Here is a 25964-nt window from a genome sequence, read left to right on the forward strand (position 1 = left end):
TAAATGTTTAGTTCTGCTAAACAATACCAGGTATATTAAAAAGACATAGTGGAAGGTAGTCTCAGTTATGTGGACATGTTCAATATATATTATGAGATCATTTTAGGTTGAAATGTACCTTTCTAATGTTACAATTTTACTCTTCAAATTTATTGCCACAATTGAGTATGTCATTTATTTCAAAGTCTTGAAACAAAAACAAAGCTATTCAGTTTTCCTTTTAGTAAATATAATGAGTATTACCATTCTAGACTTTATATCAGTAATCACATGACTAATATTTTTCCTCATTATTTTCTGTTCTATTTAACTTAGAGCTTTCCCTGTTACTTCTTTAATTATTTTAAGGGCTTTTAGTGAAATTAACAATAGCTCTCTATTCCAGAAGCACCCAGTTTTTTAATGGACAAATTCTTGTGTTCTGCCAGGCATCCTGGGATAAAAAATGATGATGTTCTTCCTGTTTTGTATCTAGAACTGCTTTTAAGGTTGGTAGGAGATCAATGTTAGTGTTGATGAAAGAGGAAGCCAGTCTTTTCTTTGTTGGGGTTACTGCTGCTGCCTATTAATGTCCCTCAAGAGAGAAAAATTTCCGGGAATGTCAGTAGATTGTAAATACAAGAGTATAATAGAATCTTATTATAATCTGAACTGGATTTATGTCTTCTACACATTGTTATATTTCCTGATACAGAACATAAAATATTAGAATTATACATAAATATCCTAACAAGTTAGCCTGTGCCCTCTTGCCAGTTACAAAATAGGACTGCTGTGTTTCAGCCTTCTCTAGAAGTTCTTTATGGTTTTTCTAATGTTTGAGTTTATTACTGGTCATTTCACAGAAGTCTATTCCCTCTTTGCGTTTACTAATGGCTTTGATATTTGTAAGATAATGCTTTTGAAACCAAAATGCATATAGAGTAATTGCAGTCTCTGTTAAGATTCTTGCAGCATTCAACACAGAAGCCATTTTAAGACTCCTTCCACACATATACACATTTATGTTTATGACATGTTGATATGATAATCTTAAAAATAAAATCAGCTATAATTATTTTAAAATCAAATATTTCAATCTTCAGTTATGTGCTTTTTACAAACATAGTTTATTAAGGTGGCTGGAAATAATATTATTTTGTTGATCATTGCTGACTTTTTAATTGTTTATTCCAGCTGGAAAAATCATCTTCACATCATTTGGTGAGAAGAACCAAATTCTGGTTTATTGAAAATACGGTGGACTTGTTGTGCATGAAGAAACCTTTTTAAATGTTAAAATATTGAAATCCTGTCAGCAAAAGTGAAATTACAAATAGTTTGCCATTTATAAAAAATTTATTTTTCTATTTTGCTTTGAGAATAATTTTAATAGTGTTATACAACTTCTTATATTTATGCTGATCAATAATTTCTCAGTAGTGAAAGTTACTGCAAGAGCTTTGTTAAATTTTGCTTTTACAAATGTTAAAGAACAAAAAAAATTATTTTAAATATTTATAGTTAACATAATTATTTGGCATATGAATTGTCCTGAAAAATTGGCTTGAAAGTATTAATTCACAGTCATATTGCTTATAAACACAGATGAGTAATGAATACTGTGAATACATGGTCTTCTTTTCATTTATTAACACACTTCAGTGAGAGAGAGCCTTTCAGAATAGCTAGTACAATGCTGCCATTGGGTGGGTTGTATATAATGTCTAACAATGGAGAAATAATTTGTGTTTCTAGGATGACTTCGATATAGTATTTTCCAACTTAAAGGAAGTCAAAACTTCTTAAAGGAAACTTCCTAACATCAGTAAAAGGACTCTGTAAAGGGGTCAGTTCTGATTTCAAATATTGTATCTCTAAAATCTAATATGGAGATTTCTTTAGTATAATTCTAGAATAGTCCCCAACTTAATGTTAATTAAAATAAGCTTCCATTAGTGTAATTAATGGTGCAGTGTAGACCCAATGGACAACACCGTGACAGAGAAACTAATTCAATTCAATAAAAACTACCTATCTGCTGTTCAATAGTCTACAGTTTTCAAGGTCATGTACCTCCCCTGAACTCTATGTCCAAGGACTGCTTTCAAGATCATTTACCACCTATCACCTTACTAAGGACCATCATTTACAAATTCAGAAAGACTCTCCTTCATTGACCTTTGTATTTATTCTTCCTTTTCACTTCTTTACATCCCATTCATAACTAGGTACAAAGGCCCCATGTGGAAGTGTAAAAGATCTTGCACTTTGGAATATAACAAACCTGGACCAGAATACCAGCTCTGCCACTTGCGTGGTATTTGAATTTGAGCAACTTGCCTAACCTCACTAATCCTCTTAGAGAAAGAATCTGTAAAATGATGAAAGCTGTGTCCACTCCCACAGTTATTGTGGAGATTGGGGCTAGTGTAGGGATAGAATTTGTTTTCCCAACACTCACTAGAAATGTAATAAGTATTAGGTGATACTGTTTCTATTCTATCCGCTACAACAGCAACCTTCACAAAATTGTAATGAACACCTACTGTGTGTTGAGAACAGGAAGAATTAGACCCATTCGTCAGCGCTTGGATGCTCTACTCTGGTTTTTCTTGCAGTTTTGTTGCTCTTGCTGCTGCACTTGTTTTTCCTGTTCTCTTTTCTCTTTGTGTTTCAGTTTGGATAATCCTTTTAGATGTGGTACACGTATATGTTGTGAAATGTTTACCACAATAAGGTTACTTAACACATTTTTCACCTCACAAAATTACCATTTCTTTCTTTTTATGGTGAAAACATTGAAGACCTACTCTCCATCAACTTTCAAGTATACACTGTAGTGTTGTTAACTATAGTCACCACGCTGTTCATTAGATTTCCAGAAATTATTCATCTCAAGACTGGCAGTTTGTACCTTTTGACCAACATCTCCTCATTTCTCCCACTCCCAGCCCTTGGCAACTACCAACCCACTTTCTGTTTCTATGGGCTTGGCTTTTTGAGGTTACACAGGTGAGATCAGAGAGTACTTGTCTTTCTCTGTCTGACTTATTTCACTTCACTTAATGTTCTCAAGGTTTATCAATGTCATCAGTAGCAGTTTTCTTTTTTACTAATGACCGAATGATACACTGTTGTATACATACCACATTTTCTTTATGCATTTATCCATCGATAGACATTGAGGTTGTTTCCATATCTTGACTATTGTGAATAACACTTCAATGAACATGGGGTGCAGATGTCTTTATGAGACAATGATTTCATTTCCTCCTGATAAATAACCAGAAGTGGAACTGCTAACCATATGGTAGTTCTATTTTCAGTTTTTTGAGGAATCTTCATACTGTTTTCCATAGTGATTGCACCAATTTATAGTCTCACCAACAGTGCACAACAGTTCTCTTTTTCCCACATCCTTGCCAGTGTTTATTATCTATTGTCTTTTTCATAATAGCCATTCTAACAGGTGTGAGTTGATATTTCACTATGGTTTTGATTTGTATTTCCCTGATGGTTAGTGATATGAGCACGTTTTCATCCACTTGATAGCTATTTGTATGTGTTCTTTGAAAAATGTCTAATCAAGTCCTCTGTTCATTTTTAAATGGATTATTTGTGGGGTGTTTTGGCTATTGTATGAGTTGTATGAGTTCCTTAGATATTTTGTATATTAACCCCTTATCAGGTATATGATTTGCAAATGTTTTCTCCCATTCCTTGAGGATGGAAGAAATTTTCATTTTATTGATTGTTTTCATTTGGTTAATTGTTTCTTTTGCTGTGCAGAAGCTTTTTAGTTTGATGTAGTTAAGCTTGATATTTCTTTTTGTTGCTTGTGCTTTTGATGTCATATCCAAAAAATTACCAAGACTAATTTCAAGAAGGTTTTTCCTCCAGGAGTTTTATGGTTTCTTACGTTTATGTCCTTAATGCATTTTTGAGTTAATATTTGTGAGTGGTACAGTTCATGCAGTTTTATTTTTTTGTGTGTGAATATCCAATTTTCCCAGCACCATGTATTGAAGAGACTATCCTTTCATCATTGAGTATTCTTGGCACCCTTATCAAAAATAGTTGACATATCTGTATGGTTTTATTTCTGGACCCTTGATTCTGTTTCATTGGTCTTTATGTCTGTTTTTGTACCAGTACCATACTATTTTGATTACTGTAGCTTTGTAATATATTTTGGAATCAGAAATTGTGATGCTTCAGCTTTGTTCTTCTTTCTCAAGATTAATTTGGCTATTCAGGGTCTTTTAGTAGTTCCATACAAATTTTAGGATTGTTTTTCCCATTTCTGTGAAGAATGCCATTGGAATTTTGAGAGGCATTGCATTGAATCTATAAATCCTTCTTTAGTATGGACATTTAACAATATTAACTCTTCCAATCCATGAACATGGGATATCTTTCCATTTATTTGTGTCATCTTCAATTTCTTTCATCAGTGTCTTAAAATTTTTGTTGTATAGATGTTTCACTTCCTTGGTTAAATTTATTTTTAAGTATTGTATTGTTTTGATGCTATAGTACATGGAATTATTTAATTTTTTTAGATAATTCACTGTTATTGTATAGAAATGTTAAGTCTGATAATTTCTATTGATATGTTTTAATGTTCATTGATATTTTTTCTTCAGTCTACTGATGAGCAAATCAAAAGAATTCATCTCTTATGTTTCTTTCTGTCATTTCAATTTGACTCTTTTTATGGATTTCATCTTTCTGCTGTCATCTCATCTGCTTATGCATGTTGTCCATCTTTTTTTTTTTCCTTACTCTTTATGTCTGGTAGTTCTTGAGTATTGGACCGCATGTGTGAAAAAGCAGTAGAGAATAAGTTAAATAGTACTTACACCCAGACATGACCAAGACTCTTCTTTTAAATGCTGTTAGTATAGAGATTGAATCCATCACGAGTTGAACTGGTTTGGATTTTGTTGTTGATATCTGATGACCTGCAGTAGGCTGCTATTATCTTGTGTTCAGAGTGGACTACTTCTAGTGGAGGTTCTAGAGGGTTTTTCTTAGTGTTTCTCCCTCACCCTTAGCTATTTCAGAGTCACGTAGGGGATCACTCTCAATATTTTTGCTCCTCCTCCAACAATTAACTTCTGTTGCTGGTTACTTGGTCCTAGCTTTATGGGTTTTCTGTGCTGTAGTCCAGCTCCATTCTTGGCAGGCCATGTGCCCCTGTGCCTCAGATTTTGGACTTTCTTAACATCCCTCCACTTTCTTTCATGGCAGATAAACTTTCTATCTGTGACTGGTCTTGGGCGGTTTGGGGTCTTCTTGTCCCTCTCCACTGGTGATAGATTTCTGCTTGTAGTCAGTGTAGAGTCCTATGCCTAAGAGGGTTTCCTGCTCTTCCCTAAAGGAGTTTTTGCTTTTATACTTCCCCCAGAAGTTTTGGGATTGAGTTTGCAGACTATCTGCCATCAGTTTATGGCTTTTGTTATATATAAATTAATGTTTTTATAAAATAAGTAGGGCTCTATACCTGCTCCCTGCAGCGGCCTCTCACTTCCTTCTTGCCTATACCTCCAAGGGGAGCTCTTTTCAGTTTCCTGTCTTGCCCCTAGTCTTTCTCTGTAGCACTAAGTAGTAGGGTTGCTTGATTTAGCAAATAAAATTATAGAATTTTATCTGTAGAAAAGGGTTTGTGAGTGCCAGCAACTCCTGCCTTTGAGACTGCCAACAATTCCAGACTGACATCTTAGCCCATACTTGGTCTTTAAGACTATTAAATCTTAGCAGATATCTTCTCCCCTGTCTATATGCCAGCTACTTCTTTCCTTGTGCTTTGCCTGAATGAAATAGGTCTTGTCTCTCATCTCTCCTTGGAGGGGCTTGTAACCCGTTGGAATTCAGTTTACTTGGTTGCCTTACAACTCAACTCTCTGATAGGTTCAAGAAGAATTATCATTTTGGGGTTTTGTTATGTTTTGTTTTAGATAACCCAGCTTTTTCTCATTGTTAGGATGGGAGTTGACATTCTTTTGCTGCTCTTTATATTCTAAGTGGAGGTGGAATTAGAAGCAAAATGAAATAAAAGATATGACTCTTGGTTACAAGGACTTGGTAAGACAGGAATGTACTTAAAATGAAATACTACCTTTATAAGAGAGCATATTACAGGTGACAGCTGAGTGGTAGAGAATAAAGTGAATAAATCTGACCAAAAAGACAAGATCACTGTGAACTAGAAGAACTGGTAAAGGGTTCTTGGATGTGTCTGGACCACTTCAAAGTCAGCCCTCCTGAATTAGTCTCATGTAGCACTCAGCTGCTCAGAAATATAATTTTAATGCTTCTATGACATCTTATTTCCTTAGCCTAATAATAATAGCTCTCATCAGCTGAATTCATCAGACTTCACCAAACACATATCTTGTTAATCTTCCAATGTACTCTTTTGCCCTGACAGGAATATGTCTTCAGTATCTTTGGGAAAGTGTGTTTATCTTTTTTCTCTGCACCCTGCCATTTCACCTACCTGGAACATTAGCACTCCTGGTCATTCTGTAACTACCACCTGCTTTAAAAATTAGGTTTAAAAAATGAGTTTAAACCTTGCAATTGTAAGAAAGTCTTTCTCAGATTAATTCTGACAGTTACTTCTTCTGAGTCTCTCAGAACTTACTTATCTAATATAATTATAATGAAAGTCAGAGTTCTGTTCAAGGAATCAGAGCACCTGGGTTGGAGTCTTGCCTCTGTCACTAGTTGTCTAATCTTGCCCAAGACACTTTACTTTTTTAAGCTTTTGGTTCCCTATTTTGTAAAAAATAGGGACAATGTTGACCAAAAGTTGTGATGAATTAGGTATTTAATGAAAAACAGTAGAGTATGTAAAACATCTAACACACTGAAGCAAATCAATCATGGGTACGTCACTTAACTCTGTCCTTTAGTTACTACCTATGAAAAATTACAGCATGTGTTTTAAAACTCTGTTCAGTAAAATGCCATGCATTCTTAAGGTATAACTATTATAATTATCTATGGTAGAGTTTCTTTCATTTATTTTCATATTATTTCATCCAAGTATTTTGTTTTATTTTGTTTTTCGTTTTGTTTTGTTTTTGTCTTTTTCTCTGAAGCCCAGGGGTTTACTGTGGACTTTGGGCAAGCAAGGTCACACTTCTGGATCTCAGTTACTCCAACTCTAAAATGGGGACAGTAGCACAGAGAATACCAATTTTTAAAAAAATCCGTATATTAAAAGTATCTTACTTTTATGAAGTCTAAGAAATTATGTTTTCCCGTTCATCTGCCTATATCCCTTGTTTTTCCCCTACCCTTTACCCCCTATGAATTTAAACTTGCCCAGTACTTTGCCTTATTAGTATGTGTCTGCCATCTAGTGACAAAAATGGTAACTGCAAGATTATCCGGGTCCTTGTGAGTCAGGGGAATGTTTCTCACCATTCAACTCTCAAGATGTGTTTTCTGGAAACAGTTGGGGTGAAAAAAAAGGAAACATTGATCTTGCTTATTGTAGCTGAACCAGATTTATTTCCTGAAGTCTCTTTAAACATTAAGTTTGATGGTTTTATGACTTGGGCCTTCTGCCTCTGTCACTCTATACATGTGCTTTTGGTTTTTCCTTCATATGAAATGCTTTTCCTTCTCTTTTTTTACCAGTCCATTTTCTTTATTCTCTTCAATGTCTAGCTGTAGATTGAGCTTCTCTAGTAAAATATCTCCTTTAATAAATTTTATTCCATGCTGAAAACCTGTCTTTTGCTTTAATGTCGTATTTTTTCACATTCTTAATAAGCATCCCTTGCTGTCCAACTGTTTACTTCCAAAATTTTATGAATTTTTATGTGTACTAGATGTGTATTGTTCATTTCCATGTGAGCAAAATTTTATTTTAAAATCTAATATGTTAGGACCTAGGAGTCCTATTGTGGACATGTGACATCAAGTGCCCCATCTTATTTTTAATTTCTCATATCAGAATGATATAAAATTCTCTAAAACTCTACTTATTTTGTTTCTTATTATGTCTTTTTGCATCCAAGAGATGTATACCCTTTTTTCATGTAGTACTGGCTCCCACAAAAGTTGCAAATGCTAATACTTATTTTCTAATCTGTACAGCCTGTTAGTGAAATTGTGAAATAATAAAGTGACCAGGGAGAATATTATAGCTGCACCCACTCTGTACAGTTCAGAAACTTCTAAACCTCTTTATTGGTTCCCAGAATTTGCCATTGTTTATAGTATATAATTATAGCTCTATATTGTTAATATTGTTAATCTGTTGACTGAGCCTAGTTATTAGAAATATTACAACTTGACATTAATCGTGATTGGTATTAATGGTCATTTAAATAAGTTTTCATCTCTGATCAAAAAGTTTGACTTCAGTTATATTCCTACAATGAAGGATAAGTTTATATTTACAGCTACTTTATTATATTCAGTAATTAGCATTTTTACCATGTATTTATTGGAATCTTGAGAGGAGGGATATCTTTTTCTTTTCTATGCCTCATGGTATGAAAGACAGTAGCATGGGTAACCGGTGTTTCATGGATCTTTGTGGAATGAAGAGATGCTAAGAATTTCTTAAAACTGAGATGTGGTTACTACCTTATTTTAAGGAATGCACAATAGCAGCTTTCAGTAGGTTCTCAAATATTTGTTGAAGGAAAATATAACAATAATTGGCTTTCTGTTAGTATCCATTTTCAGAGTCTGCAAGGTCAAGGTGCTTCCTTTTCCTGTGCCCCCACCCCAACCAGTTTTTCATCTCCCACTTTTTCTTGCTAGATCCTCTGATCTCCCCCATTCCCTTAAAACCCTCCATAATTTAAATTTATCCAGTCTTTTGCCTTCTTAGTATACATCTGCCATCTAGTGATCAAAAGGGTAATTGCAAAATTAATGCACCCTTAGAGAGCCCTGTGAACCAGCATAGGTTTTAACCCGCAGTGCTCTGATAGTGGCCTTTCATTCCATTATGTATCCTGTGATGTTCCCACCACAGGGCCTTTGCACATCTTGTTCTCTCTTATCATCTACTTGATACCTATTGGCCTTTTAGGGCTCAATTCAAACAGCTCTCAGGGAAAGACTTCCCTTGATTTCCCCAACTAGGTCAAATTCCTCAAAGAAATCATACTTGAATACAAATTATTACAGTCGTAATTTAATGTTTATTTTATGACTATTCAATTTAATTTATGTTTAACTTATTAGAATTTAATCTACATGAGGGCAGGGAGTCTTGTTCTTGGTCATCATTGTACCCTAGCATAAAACCCAGTGCCTAGCACATAGAAAGCATTTCTGTAATCTTTGTTGAATGAACAAATGAATATAATGCTTTTCTGTACTTTATGAACACTAAAAATGCTTATATCAGTCCATTAGGATAGTTCATTGCATTATATAGTTTACCAGTTTTTTAATTCATTTAAATACTCAACAGAAACTACCTACTATGTATGGAAGTATTCATTTATTCAGGAAACATTAAGTGCCTACTTTAAAGAATAATTTTGTATAACTCCCTTATTTTATTTTGTTCATTAGCTAATGAGGGAAATAATAAGATGTTAAAAGCTGATATAGCAGATAATCCGAAGAACAGACACTTAGGAGTACTGAAGTGTATATGCTAACAGATACCGAAACCACCAATATCTATGCGATAATAATTGCATCTTCACTGGACAAAATTGTATTGCTATGGACATGAAGCTATTGCATTGCCACCAGTCCTCCATGGGTTGACTTCTGTCCCTATGGGGTTACGAATAGAGACTATGAATGGTTCAAACCACTATAGTATCAGATAATCCTGGAAAGGAATGCTAGACAACAGCCACCATTCCTTCGAAAGGACACAAGTAATTTTTTGCCCATTTCAAAATCTTTTACAGTTTTCCCTATAATAGTAATCTGGAAGATAATTTTTGATCAAAAAAGGAAGGCTATTCTCATTAGGTTTGTCCTGATTATTTATATTGGAGCAACAAGAATGATAATTCACCATATAAGTCTCCTTGACTTCGCTTTATAAACTTAGAGCCATGCAGTATTGACCAGCTTCAGGCCAGAGAATTTATTTCTTTCTGGACGTCCATCCGTCCGTCCTTCCTTCCTTCCTTCCTTCCTTTTAAAGATTTATTTATTTTAGAGAGAGAGACAGAGAGAGTGAGTGGAGGGAGGGGCAGAGGGAAAGGGAGAGAGAGAATCCCAAGCAGACTCCCTGCTGAGCGTGGAGCCTGACACAGGTTTCCATCCCACAACCCATGAGATCATGACTTGAGCCAACATCACGAGTCGGACACATAACTGAGCCACCCAGGTGCCCTTTTTTGAAAGTTTTCATAAGAAATCTCAGTTTGGGCTTATAAAAGTCTGCTATTTCCTATCTTGAGGCTAGGAAACCAAGCCCAAGACATTTTTCCACCTTAAGTTCTGTCTGAAATACTCATAAATTAGGGTGAATTTCTTGAAGTTCTGAAGATTCGTTGTTCCCTGACTTACTTGGGAAGGCACTTGTAAGGCTGGACTCTGTCAGATGGGCACCAGGCAGGTTTTCCTGGGAAGGCATTGTTGCCACTGGCCCCATAAATATAGCCAAACTTTGTTCCAGTGTTCAGGTGTTCTTTTCCCCTGGGAAAAGCACTTATCTTTTTTTTCCTTTTCTTCAATTTTTTTTTTTTTACCATGTTGACTGCTGATAGCTTTATGTCTTAATCACTTCATAATCGTTCTTTAAAAAAAGCATCTGTTGTGACTCTCTTGGCACTTACTTCAGGGAGTGGGAGATAATCATTTATGGCAAAAGTGATTATTGCCCCTTACAGACTTTCATGTTGTACACCTCTTACTGTGAAATTTCTATCCAGATCTGAAATAGAAATTTTTTCTCTGAGTATGTATAATATACAAAACTCATTCCACTGGCATTTGTATCTGTTTATTACTAGTATAGTTAAAAAAAATAAAGATCTATACTTCTTCCCAAAAGTCAGTTGTATTTAAAAAAAGTGTATGTATTTTATTTTCATTCTGTGTATTGAGATTACTTTTCTCTTTCTTAGTCGTTTATATTTCAGTTTCTGTTTAATTTAGTGTGCAGGTTTTCACTAACGACAGATCTATGATTTATGAACCCAGGTAAAGATGTACTGTTACTGGCTATATATTACCGCCCTAAAGAATACACAATATATTTTCTGCAGTCTAAGCCTATTTGCTACCAATTATCCATAAAAGACTTCTATTTACAGAATTGTGGCCAGGTCCTTTTGCCCTGTGTTGTGTGTTCTGGGCATAGTGGAAACAATGCTTTATTTCCCCTGAAAGCATGGTGCCTGTGCCTGAGTCCCGATCAGGAATGTAGAGATAATCCGGCTCCGTGAAAGCTCAGAAACTGATGATGCTCTTGTTCCGTAAGCTGCCATTTTTCTCTGTCTTGAATGTTAATCAAATTACAACTTTTTTCTCCCTTTGTTTTTCTTGTGTGACCCTAACAAATTATGTAATTTTATGTCATCAAGCAGTCGACACGTTGACGATGTGTTTGTACTTTGTCACTTCATCTAGAAGGTGGCAGTTCCTACTGCTGGATATACATCCAGTAACTACTAATTAGGAACTTATTTCAGATTGCCAAACAATGTGTAAGTACATGTACGAAGAGTATAGATAGTACAAATCTTAACATCCATAGAAAGGAAAATATTATACTAATCAGTTGTATTTCTGATTTTAATTCTAATTCTATTGTGAAAATTCATTAGAAGATACACCATTTAACAACATCCCTACTTAGAAATTGATAGAACCCTTGCCTAGCTAGGAAATAAAGAACCAAATTCAAACATACTTGTGAAGCTTATATGAGTAGCTTCATAAGAAAAAAAGTTGTAGTTAACAACAACACAAAATAAAACAACTGAGAATCTCTAGTATAAGCAGATGGATGTAGAATATAAACGTAACTTGTGAAAGAAAATGAACAAGGGACTAGCAACACAGCAGAGAAAGACATTGGCCGTGGTTCCTGTTCTTGATAAGGTGTATGACCTTGGGCAAATTATGGAGTCTCTGTGGTCTACCTCCGGATTGATCATGGGGTTCATGAGACTCTGAGCTACTTACTGGCAGAGACTCAGCCTCACTCAACTCCGTATTCCCAGACCCTAGCCCCAATGCGTGTGTATATGAAAGTGCTTTCCATGTATTTACAAACATAAATATTAAGTTACATATTTAATATCTTATCTTATATTCTTACATAGTCAATGATTTTTTAAATAGCAGCATGAAGTCTCAGCTCCCTCATAGTTTCATTTGTTTTTAGTTCTGATTTTTTGGGGTTTTTTTTTTTTTTTTTTTTTTTTTTTTTTTTGCAAAACTAGAATGCATAACCCCTAGCTGGCATAATGTTAAGCATATACAGATGTCAATGCAAAGATAATGACTTGTTTTTAGAAACAAAGAATTGTACTATATTTTGTGAGTTTTGGAGAGGGTGGATGAAATGTATTTTCCCTTCAGAAATAATATCATAAGTGGTAGCTGTGTGCCTAAGCCATTTCCTCAATTTTTTTTTTTAACTCACATACCTTAAACTTGTCGCAAAGTGATATTACAGTTATAGGCCCAAATACGTAGCTAATCACCAAACTCATGGAGAAACTCACTACACATTCTACCAGGGGTTACAAAAACATATTTCTCTCTGGGGCGCCTGGGTGGCGCAGCGGTTAAGTGTCTGCCTTCGGCTCAGGGCGTGTTCCCGGCGTTCTGGGATCGAGCCCCACATCAGGCTCCTCCGCTATGAGCCTGCTTCTTCCTCTCCCACTCCCCCTGCTTGTGTTCCCTCTCTCGCTGGCTGTCTCTATCTCTGTCAAATAAATAAATAAAATCTTAAAAAACAAAAACATATTTCTCTCTACCCATTCTTTCCTTCCTACCAGTCCCAGCACGGGCAGAGAGGGGGTGGATAAGTAAGGATCAAGTACTGTAGATTCCAGAGATTTGCTTATTCTTTCTGGCTGCAATAGAAGAAAACAGTTATCTAGGTTGGGAGATCAGAATCGGAAGACAGAAAGTTAGTCCTCTGATGATATAATGATTCAAGTCTCCAAATTCGGCTTTGCTGCCGTCCATTCAAAAACGTGGTTTGCAGCCATGGGCACCCATAGCACCCAGACTCTGGCCTTTAAATGTCATTTCCTACTTAAAAGAACCAAACTCCTACAGGAAGTGGCTGATTCCAGGTCTGATGCAGAAAATGTGTAAGTTGAAATGAGACATTATGTTAGACCAAAAGCAAGAAGCTTACTAAAGAACTTCTGAGCTCATGTTTAAAGGACACAGGAAACAACTTGAATGGGCTAACACAGACCAAAGATGGGACCATTAAAAAAAAAAAAACTTAAAAATTTATTTTATTGTGGATAGAACACTTAACATAATTCAAACATGTAAATGTAAAGAGAAGCTTCTAAGAATTCCTGGGTACCATGGGGTGTCTGGGTGGCACAGTTGGCTGAGCATCTGATTCTTAGTTTTGGCTCAGTTCATGATCGGACATCAAGAAGAGGGGCCCCTGGGTCGCTCAGCACAGAGTCTTCTGGAGATTCTTTCCCTCTCCCCCTGCCTCTGCCCCTCCCCACGGTGCGTGCTCTTGCACTCACGTGCTCTCTTTCTCTCTCTCAAATAGATAAATCTTTTTTTTAAAAAAATCAAGAACAACTGTGATAGGCTGAGTCACATCAGATATATACAAATGATGATGACTTTTTAAAAACCCTCACAGCTCAGCTTTAGAGATTGGTAGGCATATACTCATTAATCTGGAAATTGTCGAACAAGAGGAAAGCATCAAGGATTTATCCTACCTCTGCTGTACACTTTGTATTTCAGAATAGCCAAATAGGTAATAGGATAAAACTCTTTGTAGAATGCCAACAAGTAAAGATAGAAGGAATGCTTTTGAAAGCATAATTTTGGAGGCCCTACTGCATAATTAATTTACCCAAGGATTATCATAGGATGCTAAAACCATCAAGTGAAAGAAAATTCATAATGGATGGTATCAGCTAACCTGAATCCTGAAGCCATTAATGGATCTTAGAACCACCAAAAGTGAGACATCCTAATGTTATGTATCTCCTGGTGTGATGCAGTAAAAAAACAAAAACAAAACAAAAAAAAACCACACATCTCGACACATGTTGCATATTCTTGCCCAAACCAGAGAAAAACAAAAAACCAGAAACTGACTCTAACCAAGCTTCCAGATGTGACTGCCAGTTTATAGGAAGAGGATAAAAATCACATGTTCAAGGACACAAATGGCACAAAGGATGGGGAATGTGGAACTGATAGTCTCTGAAGGAGACTTGACAGACATATCAACCAAATAGTGTTTACCATGTTGAGATTCTGGCCCACATAAACAAACTAAAATATTTTGGGGGTAATAAGGGCATATGAGAGTGGTCTGAGAATAGAAGATATTAAAGAATAATTGTTAGTTTGTATGGTATAATAATGATATCTGTTAAAGATATATATTGAAGTGTTTACAGGTGAAATGATAGGTTGTCTAGCATTCGGTTCAAAACCTTGCTGTTCAGGGGGCGCCTGGGTGGCTCAGTCGTTAAGCGTCTGCCTTCGGCTCAGGGCGTGATCCTGGCGTTATGGGATCAAGCCCCACATCGGGCTCCTCCGCTATGAGCCTGCTTCTTCCTCTCCCACTCCCCCTGCTTGTGTTCCCTCTCTCGCTGGCTGTCTCTCTCTGTCAAATAAATACATAAAAATCTTAAAAAACAAAAAAACCTTGCTGTTCAGTGTGGGACCTTCAGATCCAGCAGCGCTAACTTCATATAAGAGCCTGTTAGTAATGCAGAAACTCTGGCCTCATCCTTAGCACCCAATAGAGTCAGAAGCTACATTTTTACCATAATCTCCAAGAGATTTATATGCATATTAAGTATCGAGAAGTACTTCCTTAAAATAATTGGGGAGACAGATAAAAGAAACGAGATTGGCAAATATTGATTGATGATTATTGAAACAAGGGGATAAATGCATGGGAATATGATTCTAAGTCAAGTATCTTTTTTTTTTTTTAAAGATTTTATTTATTTATTCGACAGAGATAGAGACAGCCAGTGAGAGAGGGAACACAAGTAGGGGGACTGGGAGAGGAAGAAGCAGGCTCACAGCGGAGGAGCCCGATGTGGGGCTCGATCCCATAACGCCGGGATCACACCCTGAACCGAAGGCAGACGCCCAACCGCTGCGCCACCCAGGCGCCCCATAAGTCAAGTATCTTTAAACCAGGGACTGACAGACTAAATCAGAGTGTGTGTGTGTGTTTGTGTGTGTGTGTATGTATTCAATCCAGTGATTTGTTTTGTGTCTATTGGTTTGACCTGTAAGTGTTGATATCAGTGTTGTCTGATTCCTTCCCCTTCTTACTGCACAGCTTGTCAAGTTATTGGGTAATATTAAAAAATCCTGAATTCATATTTCTTTTAAGAGTGTTCCTTGTCATATCAAGTTATTACTTTAAAATTTAGGAAAAAGACTTATTTTAGCGACTAATGCCATTTTCTGGTCAACTCCTCCTTCTAGGCGCGCTTAAAAAGACCTCTTAAGAGCCTCGATGGTGCTCTGTATGATGACGACTATGACGAGAGAGCAAGCAAGTAAGTCATGGTGGATTGTATGTCCTACTGAGTGTTGTGGCTGAAAGGAAGAAGTTTTAGGATTTCAAAAGATAAAAGATGTACACTCCTAGAGATCAGATTTCGCTCCCTTGCAATGTTCTTCAGTAAAAGGAACCAGTACTCATTGGAGTCTCATGGGGGATGAATCTTGAGATGGGAAAGCAAGATAGGCCTGAAATATCTTGTTCTTGGAAAGCAGTAAAGCCTACAGAAATATCTGCAATAGTGTTAAAGGGGAAATAGAAGCCCACCTAAATTAGGCTCCTACCCTGCTAGTGAAAAGGGGCAGGTTAAATAAGAGAAATAGTGATATTAGCCAATTAAAACAAGTTGAATTGGGGGGAGGGGAGGGGTTTAAACCTGTGGTGATATCAGAAGAGGAAATTTTCATACAAAGTATTAAAAATTAATTTCACTATAAAGTAAGGGAAATAATAATAGGTATTTAGTTTTTTTAAATGATTTAAAATTATATGGGAGTGACAAAATGGGCAGTCCTTTTGCTCCATTAAGTAGTATATCTTTGTCTATATCGAGGAATATGCATTCTTCTCTAAAATATAAATAGAGGGAAAACCACATACACATATTAAAAGTAAACTCGGGCGATAGCAAACCTTCCAAATGTTCCATCTACTATTTCTAAAGCCAATGTCCCAAATCCCAGAGAATTAGACTGTGTGAAAAGTGCTGCTTCTGCTTCCAGATCAATTGAGGTCCCATAGTTGTTTGTATTTTCTTAGTGCACATACTCAAAATTTCCCATATTTGAATTGGTATACACCCATCACTCTAAAGAATTTGACCATGAACCAATTCACCGTTTTGTTGTTGTTCCACTGAAAAGCACTTTGGTTTTAAGACTCTCTCACTAACTCAGTGTAACTGGGGAGAGATTGCTCACATGCACTGTATGTGGCTGTGCGAATGCTAGCGTGTGCTGCACTTTCCTTCAGGTTGTCCTCTGAAGATGGAGAAGAAGCTTCTGCTTATTTTTATGAAAGCGACGACTCCATTGAAGCAAGAGTAAAGACTCCATACTCAGGCGAAATGGACCTACTTGGAGAAATCTTAGATACGTTGAGCACACACAGCTCAGACCAAGGAAAGCTGGCAGCAGCTAAGAGCTTGGATTTCTTCAGATCAATGGATGATATCGATTACAAACCTACGGTTAGTTGATTTTTTCAGCCTATAAAATTAAATGAAAACATTCTTACCCTTTCGTGTGAATTGCCTCATGTTACAATCTTAGTTGGTAGAAGCATGTAACTTCTAACAGGTAAGTAGTCAAATCTTCAAACATATGCTAAAATTTAATCATTAAGAATTATTTCTAATTTCAGAATTCCAGTATTTTCCCATTTATGTATCCAGTTCTGATGGTTATTGATATTCATTGAAAAAAACTTTTATCAAGCTGTAATATTCTCTTATAATCTAATTTTATAGTTGTCTTTTCTGGGGAATTTTTTAAGTGTGAAATGTTCCCACTTTTTTTCTGTATTTTGGATCTTCAAAAAATGTTTAAGAAATGTCTCAATTCGGGGCGCCTGGGTGGCTCAGTTGTTAAGCATCTGCCTTCGGCTCAGGTCATGATCCCAGTGTTCTGGGATCGAGCCCCACATCGGGCTCCCTGCTAGGCAGGAAGCCTGCTTCTCCCTCTCCCACTCCCGCTGCTTGTGTTCCCTCTCTCACTGCCTCTCTCTCTGTCAAATAAATAAATAAAATCTTTTAAAAAAAGAAAGAAATGTCTCAATTCAAATACCTTTTCATTATATTGCTTCAAAAATGAACAGTGTTTTAAACAAACTGAAATGAATGTTTTAAAAGCACAAGAGGTGGAAGTGTGAGTAATGGCCACCCTGTGGTGATTGTAAGTAATTCCCGAACTTGGCATTGATGTAGTTGGTCTATTTGGGAGTTTTGGGGGGGGAGGGCGTTTGGCAAGTTCTTTTCATTTACTTTTTCAGCTTTATCGAAGTATAATTGACAAAAAATTGTGTATGTTTATATATTTTCTTGTTAATAGAGCTATTTGCAGGAGTTCAGAATTAACTGTCAACGCTATATTTCCTCTTGGGGGACTCTTGGGGGACCTTCCATGTTGCCAGCCTTGAAAGATATTAATATTTTATTTCAAAATGGAAAAAAATGCTAATGTAACATTGTAATCTCATTAAGATTTTTCTGAATTTGTTGTTTCTTCTTTCAGAATACATCCAACGCACCTAGTGAGAATAATCTGGCCCTACTTTGCAGTGGTTCTGGTGATCAAGCAGAGTGGCATCTCGGACAAGATGATAGTGCCCTCCACGGCAGACACCTCCCTCCCTCTCCCCGGAAGCGGGTTTCCTCTGGTGGTTTGACAGATTCTCTGTTTATCCTGAAAGAGGAAAACAATGAAAAATACCTCAGTGTTGACAATGTGAGGGGGCCTGTGGTCATGGAAAAGCCAGCTTCGACTTCAGGATTGGATCTCCAGCTAACTTCGCCTGAAGTTTCCAAAAATGAAAAAGCTAAAACAGAAAAGAAAGAAACACTAAGCCAGATTTCAGACGATCTGCTTACACCCAGCCTTGGGCGACGTTCATCTACTTTTGTTCCTTGGGAGAAAGAAGGGAAAGAAGCCAAAGAGACTTCAGAAGATGCTGGACTGCTTCATGAAGTAGTGTCATTATGTCATATAACATCTGCCTTCCAGCAAGACTTAAACATTTCAGAAGAAAACGCAAGTGGCAGCCAAACTTAAATCAACAATTAGGAGTCACCCACTTGCATCCAGGCTTCTATGGAGACATTTTAGGATTCCTTGTAATCTCTATAGTAAACAGAATTATTTGTAGGAATGACAATTCTTAGTACTGTCCAAAAATTATTTTTCATTTGGAACATACATTTTCCCCACTCATTCATCTCATGAGTATGTGTTATCAATTGATTTTTAAATGTAAAGCTGATTCTTCTACTGTGCTCTTAAATCAGGCACTAGTTTGTATGTATATTGGAAGTATATGTCAAACGTCTGATTTCCCAGTATTTGGTGCTTAATGCCATTCGTTTTATTTAAACTAATATGCATATATAACCCTTGCACATAACCAGTAGCTACTATACTAATCTGGTTGAGCATGAACTGATCAGGATCTCAAAACTTATCAAAACTAACCTGAAACTGCTGAAACTGTTGACCCACTAACTGCCTTAATCCTAAGCCTATATTTAGCATACTTTAATAATTTATGGACTTACCTGTAAATTTTGAAGGATAAGTTATAAGTGTTCTGCAGAGCAATAATGCCTTTTTCTATCTGTTGAATATCGAGGACAAAATTCATTTTTCAAAGTTAAAAATCTCTCTTGTGGACACTGGCAGCCATGTTTTCCAAAATGTATAAAGGTACACATTTACCTTTCACTCAGTGAAATATATGAAGTGCTGAATTACAATGTGAAATTAATGACTTCTGTTTACAAATGAGACACTTTAAAATTTTTTTCAGTCTCTCTATATGCCTTTGCTATCTAGGAATCCAGCCCCAGAAAGCCAAATGCATCACGAACTGTCCTGATAAAGAAATGTTCCTGTCTTTTTTTTTTTCTTAACTAATAATTCATTTCTTATCATCTCACATTCACTTTTTTAAAATAATTGACTTTATATTTTAGAAGTTTTAGTCTACAGAAAAATTATGAAGAAAGTACAGAGAGTTCCTACTATGTCCCTGCACACAGTTTCCCCTATGATTAATATCTTACATTGGTAGGGTGCATTTGCCACAATTAGTGAACCAATATTGATAGTCCATGCTTTATTCAGATTTCCTTAGTTTTTCCCTAATGTCTTTTTTTCTGTTCCAGAATCCCATTCAAGATACCACATTACATTTGGTTGTCATGTGTCTTTAGATCTCTCTTGGCTGTAATATTTTCTCAGACTTCCCTTGTTTCTGATGACCTTGACAGGTTTGAAGATTACTGATCTGCTGGTTGAATATACTATAGAATGTCCCTCTGTTAGAATTTGTCTGCTATTTTTCTCACAATTACACTGTGATTGTGGGTTTGGGGAGGAAGATTACAGAAGTCAAATGTCATTTTCATTACATCATACCTAAGGTACATAATGTCAGCATGATTTGTGAGTGTTGATGTTGACTTTGATAACCTAGCTGAGGTGGTGTTTGCCAGGTTTTCCCACTATACTCTTTTCCCTCCCTTTCTAGGCCGTAGTCTTTGGAAGGAAGTCACTGTGTATAGACCACACCTAAGGAGTAGGGCCTTACGCCTCCTCTTACTTAGGGTGGAGTGTCTACATAAATTATTTAGAATTCTTCCACATAGGAGATTTGTCTGTTCTCCCTCATATTCACTGTTAAACATTGAAATTCGTCTCAGACGGCATCATGCATTGACTGCTTCGTGATAGGCTAGACTGACAGAAAAAATCGGGAAAAAAACCCATGGTGTTATGGTTAATTTGGTATTTGCATATTCAATGTATACTCTGTACATCCCCAATCAATATTTTTTTAAATTGTCATTTTAGAAAAGGTGTTTGAAAAACCATTCAAGAACCCCATCAGGACTGTACCCTAAAATATTTACTGAAAGAATTTAGTTTTTAGTAAAAAAAAATCCTAGAAGGGGATTTGTTAAAAACATTGCTTAAAAATATTTATCCAGGCCAGTCTTTAAAGAATTTAAAGAAAATGACCAAGTTTTTTCCTTTTCTAAGCTACATTCCAAAATCTAAACAGATATGTTTTATTGGGGACAATTATTCATTCATGTTTGTAAAGGAAGACAAATCTCATTTTTCTTGTAAGGAGGGAGTCTGTATATATTAAGGAAAAAAGTGTTTAATCCTTATTTTATTAACACAAAAGTAAGACTCATGGTTCTTGTCAAATTTTGCCTTTATATACTCATTACAAAATTCCATTTCACTTTGTCGAAACATGTAATAAAAGAAGTAGATTTATCAGAAGAGCTGTTTTAAATGAGAAGGAAAAAAAAGATGACTCTGGCTGTTAATCTGCTTGGGAAATATTTCTTCATAATTTTTTAAAAGAAAAAGTCTTTTAATATGACTATTGGAATGAGGCATGTTTTCCTTCAGAATTCATAGTCTGAAGAATGAGATAACTGTGAGTGTAGCGTAGGTGGAACTGGAGTTTCAGTCCATTTGCTTAATAAACATCATGGCCTCCAAAGTGTAGGTTCTTCTGTCATCCAGTCACCTCATGAAATGTTTGACTACAAGACTGTGTTGCTGTGAGGACGTTTAGCCTCACAAGTACATTTGTGTCAAGGTATTTTGAACTGGATTTGTGCCTTATTTTAACACGCAAAATCGGCTTTTATATTCTGTTAAAAAACAAAAGCAAAAAACAAAAGCTCTACATATTATTCTTGGAAAAAATCCTGAAGACTAGTATCCAAGAGACTAATCCAAAAGTATTAGTATTTCAAATCATTAATATTTGAGTATTCAAAGTCTGCTCTTAAACTAGACTTCCCAGTATTATGGTGGATATAGGGAGAATAAGGTGAAATTAAGGTGAATTCTGAAACAAACAAAAGTATTATTTTTTCCTGTGTTCATATTTTCTATTACAACTAAATGAAATATCTGTAAACTGCTCTGCTGTTTGAATTTGTTTCTCAAAGAAGCTATACTTGTTCAACCACAGAGTTGTATAAATGAGTCAGTCTTTGGCTTTCCTGCATAGTCTTTTACGTGGCCTCTAAACCATCATGATTCTCCCTGAATCCCACTCTAGCTTTTATCCTCTTTGTGCTTAAATATCGCATCCGTGATATTTCAGGCGGGGATAGAAGAGTCATGTGTGAATTTAGGAGCTATTGTTTTGTTAAGCCAATGTGTTATTACGTGGTTAATTTTGATGGTTACTTACTCTAGCGTATTTTAGGAAGGCACCAAAACATATAGCAGGATGATTTTTCTGTGAATAACTCATCCACTTAGGAAATATTTATGGACTGTCTGTACCGGTCGTATGCAAGGTACGGTAACTGGGGTATAAGGAAATAAACTAATTAACATCGTCCCCGCTCTGAAGGAGCCAATTAAAAGGAGAAGAAATGGCAAATCTCTGTTAATAATAATAGTAATGATATATTTTGTTTAGAAGTTATTGGCCCAAGATTCTAACACCAAAAAAAAAAAAATCCTTTTAAAGCTGCTTAATCTAAAACATGCTCTACGTATAGAAACATGGTACCGTTTCTAATTTCATTAACTTTATTATTTTAACGAAGTATAATAATGCTGCTATTTTAAGATACCTACTTTTAAAGGACAGACTTAGAAGCTCTTAGAAACTAAGTGTCCTTGTTTCTCTGATTCTCTGTCCCCACTATGCTCAATCTTTGACCAGGCAGCACAGGGCTCTATAATGGAATGGGGCTCCTTTGCAATACTTGGGCCACTTTACTTACTTTAGGATTAACTGGGAGTGTAGGTGCCTGTTGATGGAAACGAGTTTTTTACGTTCTTTATAATAGCATTCTCTAGAAAGCAGCTTCCGCCGTCCCCGCCTCTTAAATTAAAACTGTATGTAACAGTGCTGTTGTCAGGATTCTGTGATTCAGGAATGTTCATGAAATAGTTGTTTCTTAAATAACGTGAAGAAGTAGTCTCCTGATCAAGAGGAGAAAACTGTGAATATTCTCATAATCAGCAGATCTTCCTTCTCATCTAGAAAATCTGGATTTTCAGGAAAAGATTATTTTCACAAATAAATTTTCTAATGCAAATTCCATTTTTGTTTAGCATAAAAGACCCTGACTCTGGGTAGTTATTTGTAAGTCAGAACACAAATTTCAGAAAGTAAAATGAATACCCAAATCTAATTCCCCAAAGCACGTCTTAGTATAAGGAAATAACTTTTACAGAGTCTGTATCAGTCACATCTTTCCTGTGTCGAGCCCAATATTTTGTTAGTGTCTGTTTCTTAAAGCTTACTTAAGAGGCAGAATTGTTTTGAGCAAACTGGTTAACATTTTTATTTTGGTGAAGATAGAGGGAATTATGTGTATTTAGAAAGAAGCATATTTTGTTTGGAAAAATAATAGGATTTTGTGCAATATTTTTCCTGCATAATTTAGTTCATATAAATATGCACATCTGCTTTTCTAGCAGATGCCTTAAGGTCATGTTTTTCAGTATTTGTGTAAAGCTGTATGTAGCAATGTTCTATGTGATCTTAGAAAAAATTCTTTATATTGTTGGCAGGTGAAATGTTTTTGTTTATTTAAAATAATTATGGATATTGCATTATTGTATCATAACTAACTGCCTCAGCGACAATAAATATGCAATAAGAAAATCCTGAACCTTAGGTTAGTATTGACAATACTTTTACTTTCAGAGAAACGTGTATCGTGCAAAATGCTGATTCTACATGTGTACATTTAACAAATACTCAGTTCTGTACCACATAAATCTAAATGGCATTTGTATGGTGATGACCACATATGTCGATTGTAATATGCTTTGTGATGAATCTTTGGTAAGATTTATAAAGGGCATTGCCAATACTTCTTGACTGTCTATAAATTAAGTTAATTTTTGTATAATGTACAGTTTGTTTAAACTTAGAGCTTCTATAGATTTCTACTTTTATTATACTTGAATGAGGCAGAAAAGCACTGTGGAAAATCTGTAGCTCTGGATGCAATATGCAAACATACCAAAAAATTAAACAAGGTACTGAGCAGCAATGTCAACTGGATACTTTATATCCAGGAAGCTGTGTTTTCTTCCAACCACACTTTAGTTAGGTCATTTAAAATACACGGTCTTTTATCTTAAAAGGTTGCAAAGTCACAAATGATTACCTCTTTGATGTGAGAAACCTCTAGGTCTCTTTTGTCTCCGTGTTATTTCACTTCCCAGATGAGAGCCTTAATGAGGTACCTTACAAATCCACCCTCTGGTTGGTTATGTGATGTGTAGGACAGGACCGGACTTGAACTCTGTGCGTGCTGAACGCACCGCAAGTGTCCAGTCACCATCCTTCAGGCAGTGTAACTTCCACGTGGTTATTTTGAGAACCATTCAGTGGTCCTATACCAAAAACAAGATTTCTTGAATCTGTTATGATTTAGTACTTACAGCAATGCCTAAAACAGCAAACATGAAGTCTGCAATTTAATATGCATAAAGTCTTTTTTATGCAAAAGGTACGTGAGAGGTTAAAACGGAACTTTCCCAAAGCTGATTTCTTTTGCTTTAAACGAATAACTGTTTAAAAGGACTGAAAGTCTTGAGCTTTTTGCCAGACCTGGTGACAGATACCTGTAAGAACCTACCCAGCACTGAGATTTGTTTCACTGTTCTTGCATCCTTGAGGCTACAGTATAAATCATCTCTAAAGCTGACTACTGTTGGGAGGACATTGTGCAGAAAAGTATTGTTTGGGGAATTTTTTGAAAAATATGCAAACCTAAATCTTGGATGAACTACATACTACCATAAAGTGCCCAACAATGCAGTTATGGAATAAAATTGGTCATAATTACAATTCTGCACGGTGGTGACTCTTCTTTTCTAATTAGTCAGTTATTCCCCTCAGTGTTCCAGGTGAGGTGCTGTAGGACCCGGCCGTCTTCCTCTTCTGAGCTTTGCAACTGCTACAGTGTAAATCCCAGCCTGGATCTTCTTGACAGCTCTGTTTGAGAGGTGTCCATTCCTTCTTGTATGGTCAACTAATTTTAGTAGGCTCTAAAGTCATAGAATAGGTAAGTAGAATGTCGTTAGATAGACCAGAGCAGGACTGTCTTTAAAAGTCGAGGACAGGGATGAAATGCAGTAAAGTCTATGAGCAATGCTCTAGAGACTAGAAGAGCTCTGACAGTTCCACCAAGGGCAAAAGTCAAATTCCTATTGAAACGAGCACAAAGTTTCCATTTGGGTACAGAATTTTGGGGGGTAATACCGCTGAAGTTGTCTTATTTCCATAGAAGAAGCACAGGACTGACAACAACAAAAGAGACATTATCCTTGTAAGCCTCAGGTTTAGCTAACTTTTATTGATTTAAAAAAAAAAGCTTTTTTTTAAAATCAATGTATAGTTGACATACAATGTTATATTAGTTTCAGGTGTATATTGATTTTAAGTTTTAACAGTTCGCCTACCACCTTCACAGGGATTAGCCTCAATATTTCTAAGTGTGTATGAGAGAGATAGTCATATCTTAATTTTATAGATGCAGAAGCAAAAAACGCAATTGGATTTTCCTTACATATAAGTGAAAGAAAATATCCTCTTCGGAGTATTATGTAGTGAGTCTGAGAATTTTCTTGCCTAGAAGTAACAGGATGAGTTACAGGACACAAAAAATTTGTTCACACATGAAAAATACAGTACGAATAGCATAAAAATAAAATAGCGTAGTGTGGATGTTTCCAGGTGAATTAAAACCTACCCCAACTTCTGCCATTGACTGGGTCTGTTACTTAATTCCCCAAAATTCTTTAGATCCCTTCATTTAAAATAGAAGTATCTGTTCTTAGAATGAATTATTACTGAGAAACTTTTGTGTATATGTTTGAATTCATGGCATTTTAGAGTATAAAACCAAAACAGAAAGCCATATGAATCTTAGATTTATCTAATCCAGTGGCTCTCAAGCATAGCTTTTTGTTAGAACTACCTGTATGGCTTTGAAAAGAGGTGGGAAAATGCCTGGACCATGCTCTTAAGAGTTTCTGGAGTAGGGGCACCTGCGTGGCACAGTTGGCGACCAACTCTTGGTTTCAGCTCAGGTCATGATCTCAGGGCTGTGGGATGAGTCCTGCGTTGGCCTCCGTGCTTAGCGTGGTGTCTGCCTAGGGTTCTCTCTCCCTCTCCCTCTGCCCCTTCCCCCTGCCGTGTACATGCGCTCCCTCTCTCTCCCTCTAAAGTAAATAAATCAATCTTAAAAAAAGAAAAAGTTTCTCGAGTAGGTATTGTAATTAGTCTTTTGTAGACATGAGGAAACTGAGGAACAAAATAGATGGGTAATATCCGTGAAGTCCCATGCCAACAAATGACCACGCGGGGACGTGAACCTGACAGTCTGACTTCAGCCTCCACACTGCATTAGGCAGAAATGCAGGTCAGAAACGAGACGGCTTGCCTAACATGCATTCTCGCTATGATTTTCTTTTCTATCAGCTCTCTCCTTTTTTAGACAAGCCTTTTTAACATTTTTTTTGACAAAACGCCCTATGCAAAGTTTTAATGT

At 36.2% G+C, this 25964-nt stretch overlaps 1 protein-coding gene across 2 annotated transcripts in view; it reads left to right on the forward strand.

The window, feature by feature from the left end:
• The window catches only part of DENND1B (DENN domain containing 1B), a 243538-nt gene extending 219279 nt beyond the window's left edge, over positions 1–24259 (forward strand). For both annotated transcript variants that reach the window (XM_045787733.2, XM_045787734.2), the window contains 3 exons: positions 15613–15686; positions 16664–16880; positions 17923–24259. In XM_045787733.2, the coding sequence (XP_045643689.1) occupies positions 15613–15686; positions 16664–16880; positions 17923–18459 (828 nt within the window). In that variant the 3' untranslated portion in view covers positions 18460–24259. The remainder of the gene's footprint in view (positions 1–15612; positions 15687–16663; positions 16881–17922) is intronic.
• Positions 24260–25964: the final 1705 nt, after the last annotated feature.

Source organism: Ursus americanus, chromosome 2 (genome assembly GCF_024610735.1).
Source record: "Ursus americanus isolate L20-20 chromosome 2, mUrsAme1.1.p, whole genome shotgun sequence".
Classification (NCBI taxonomy): domain Eukaryota; kingdom Metazoa; phylum Chordata; class Mammalia; order Carnivora; family Ursidae; genus Ursus; species Ursus americanus.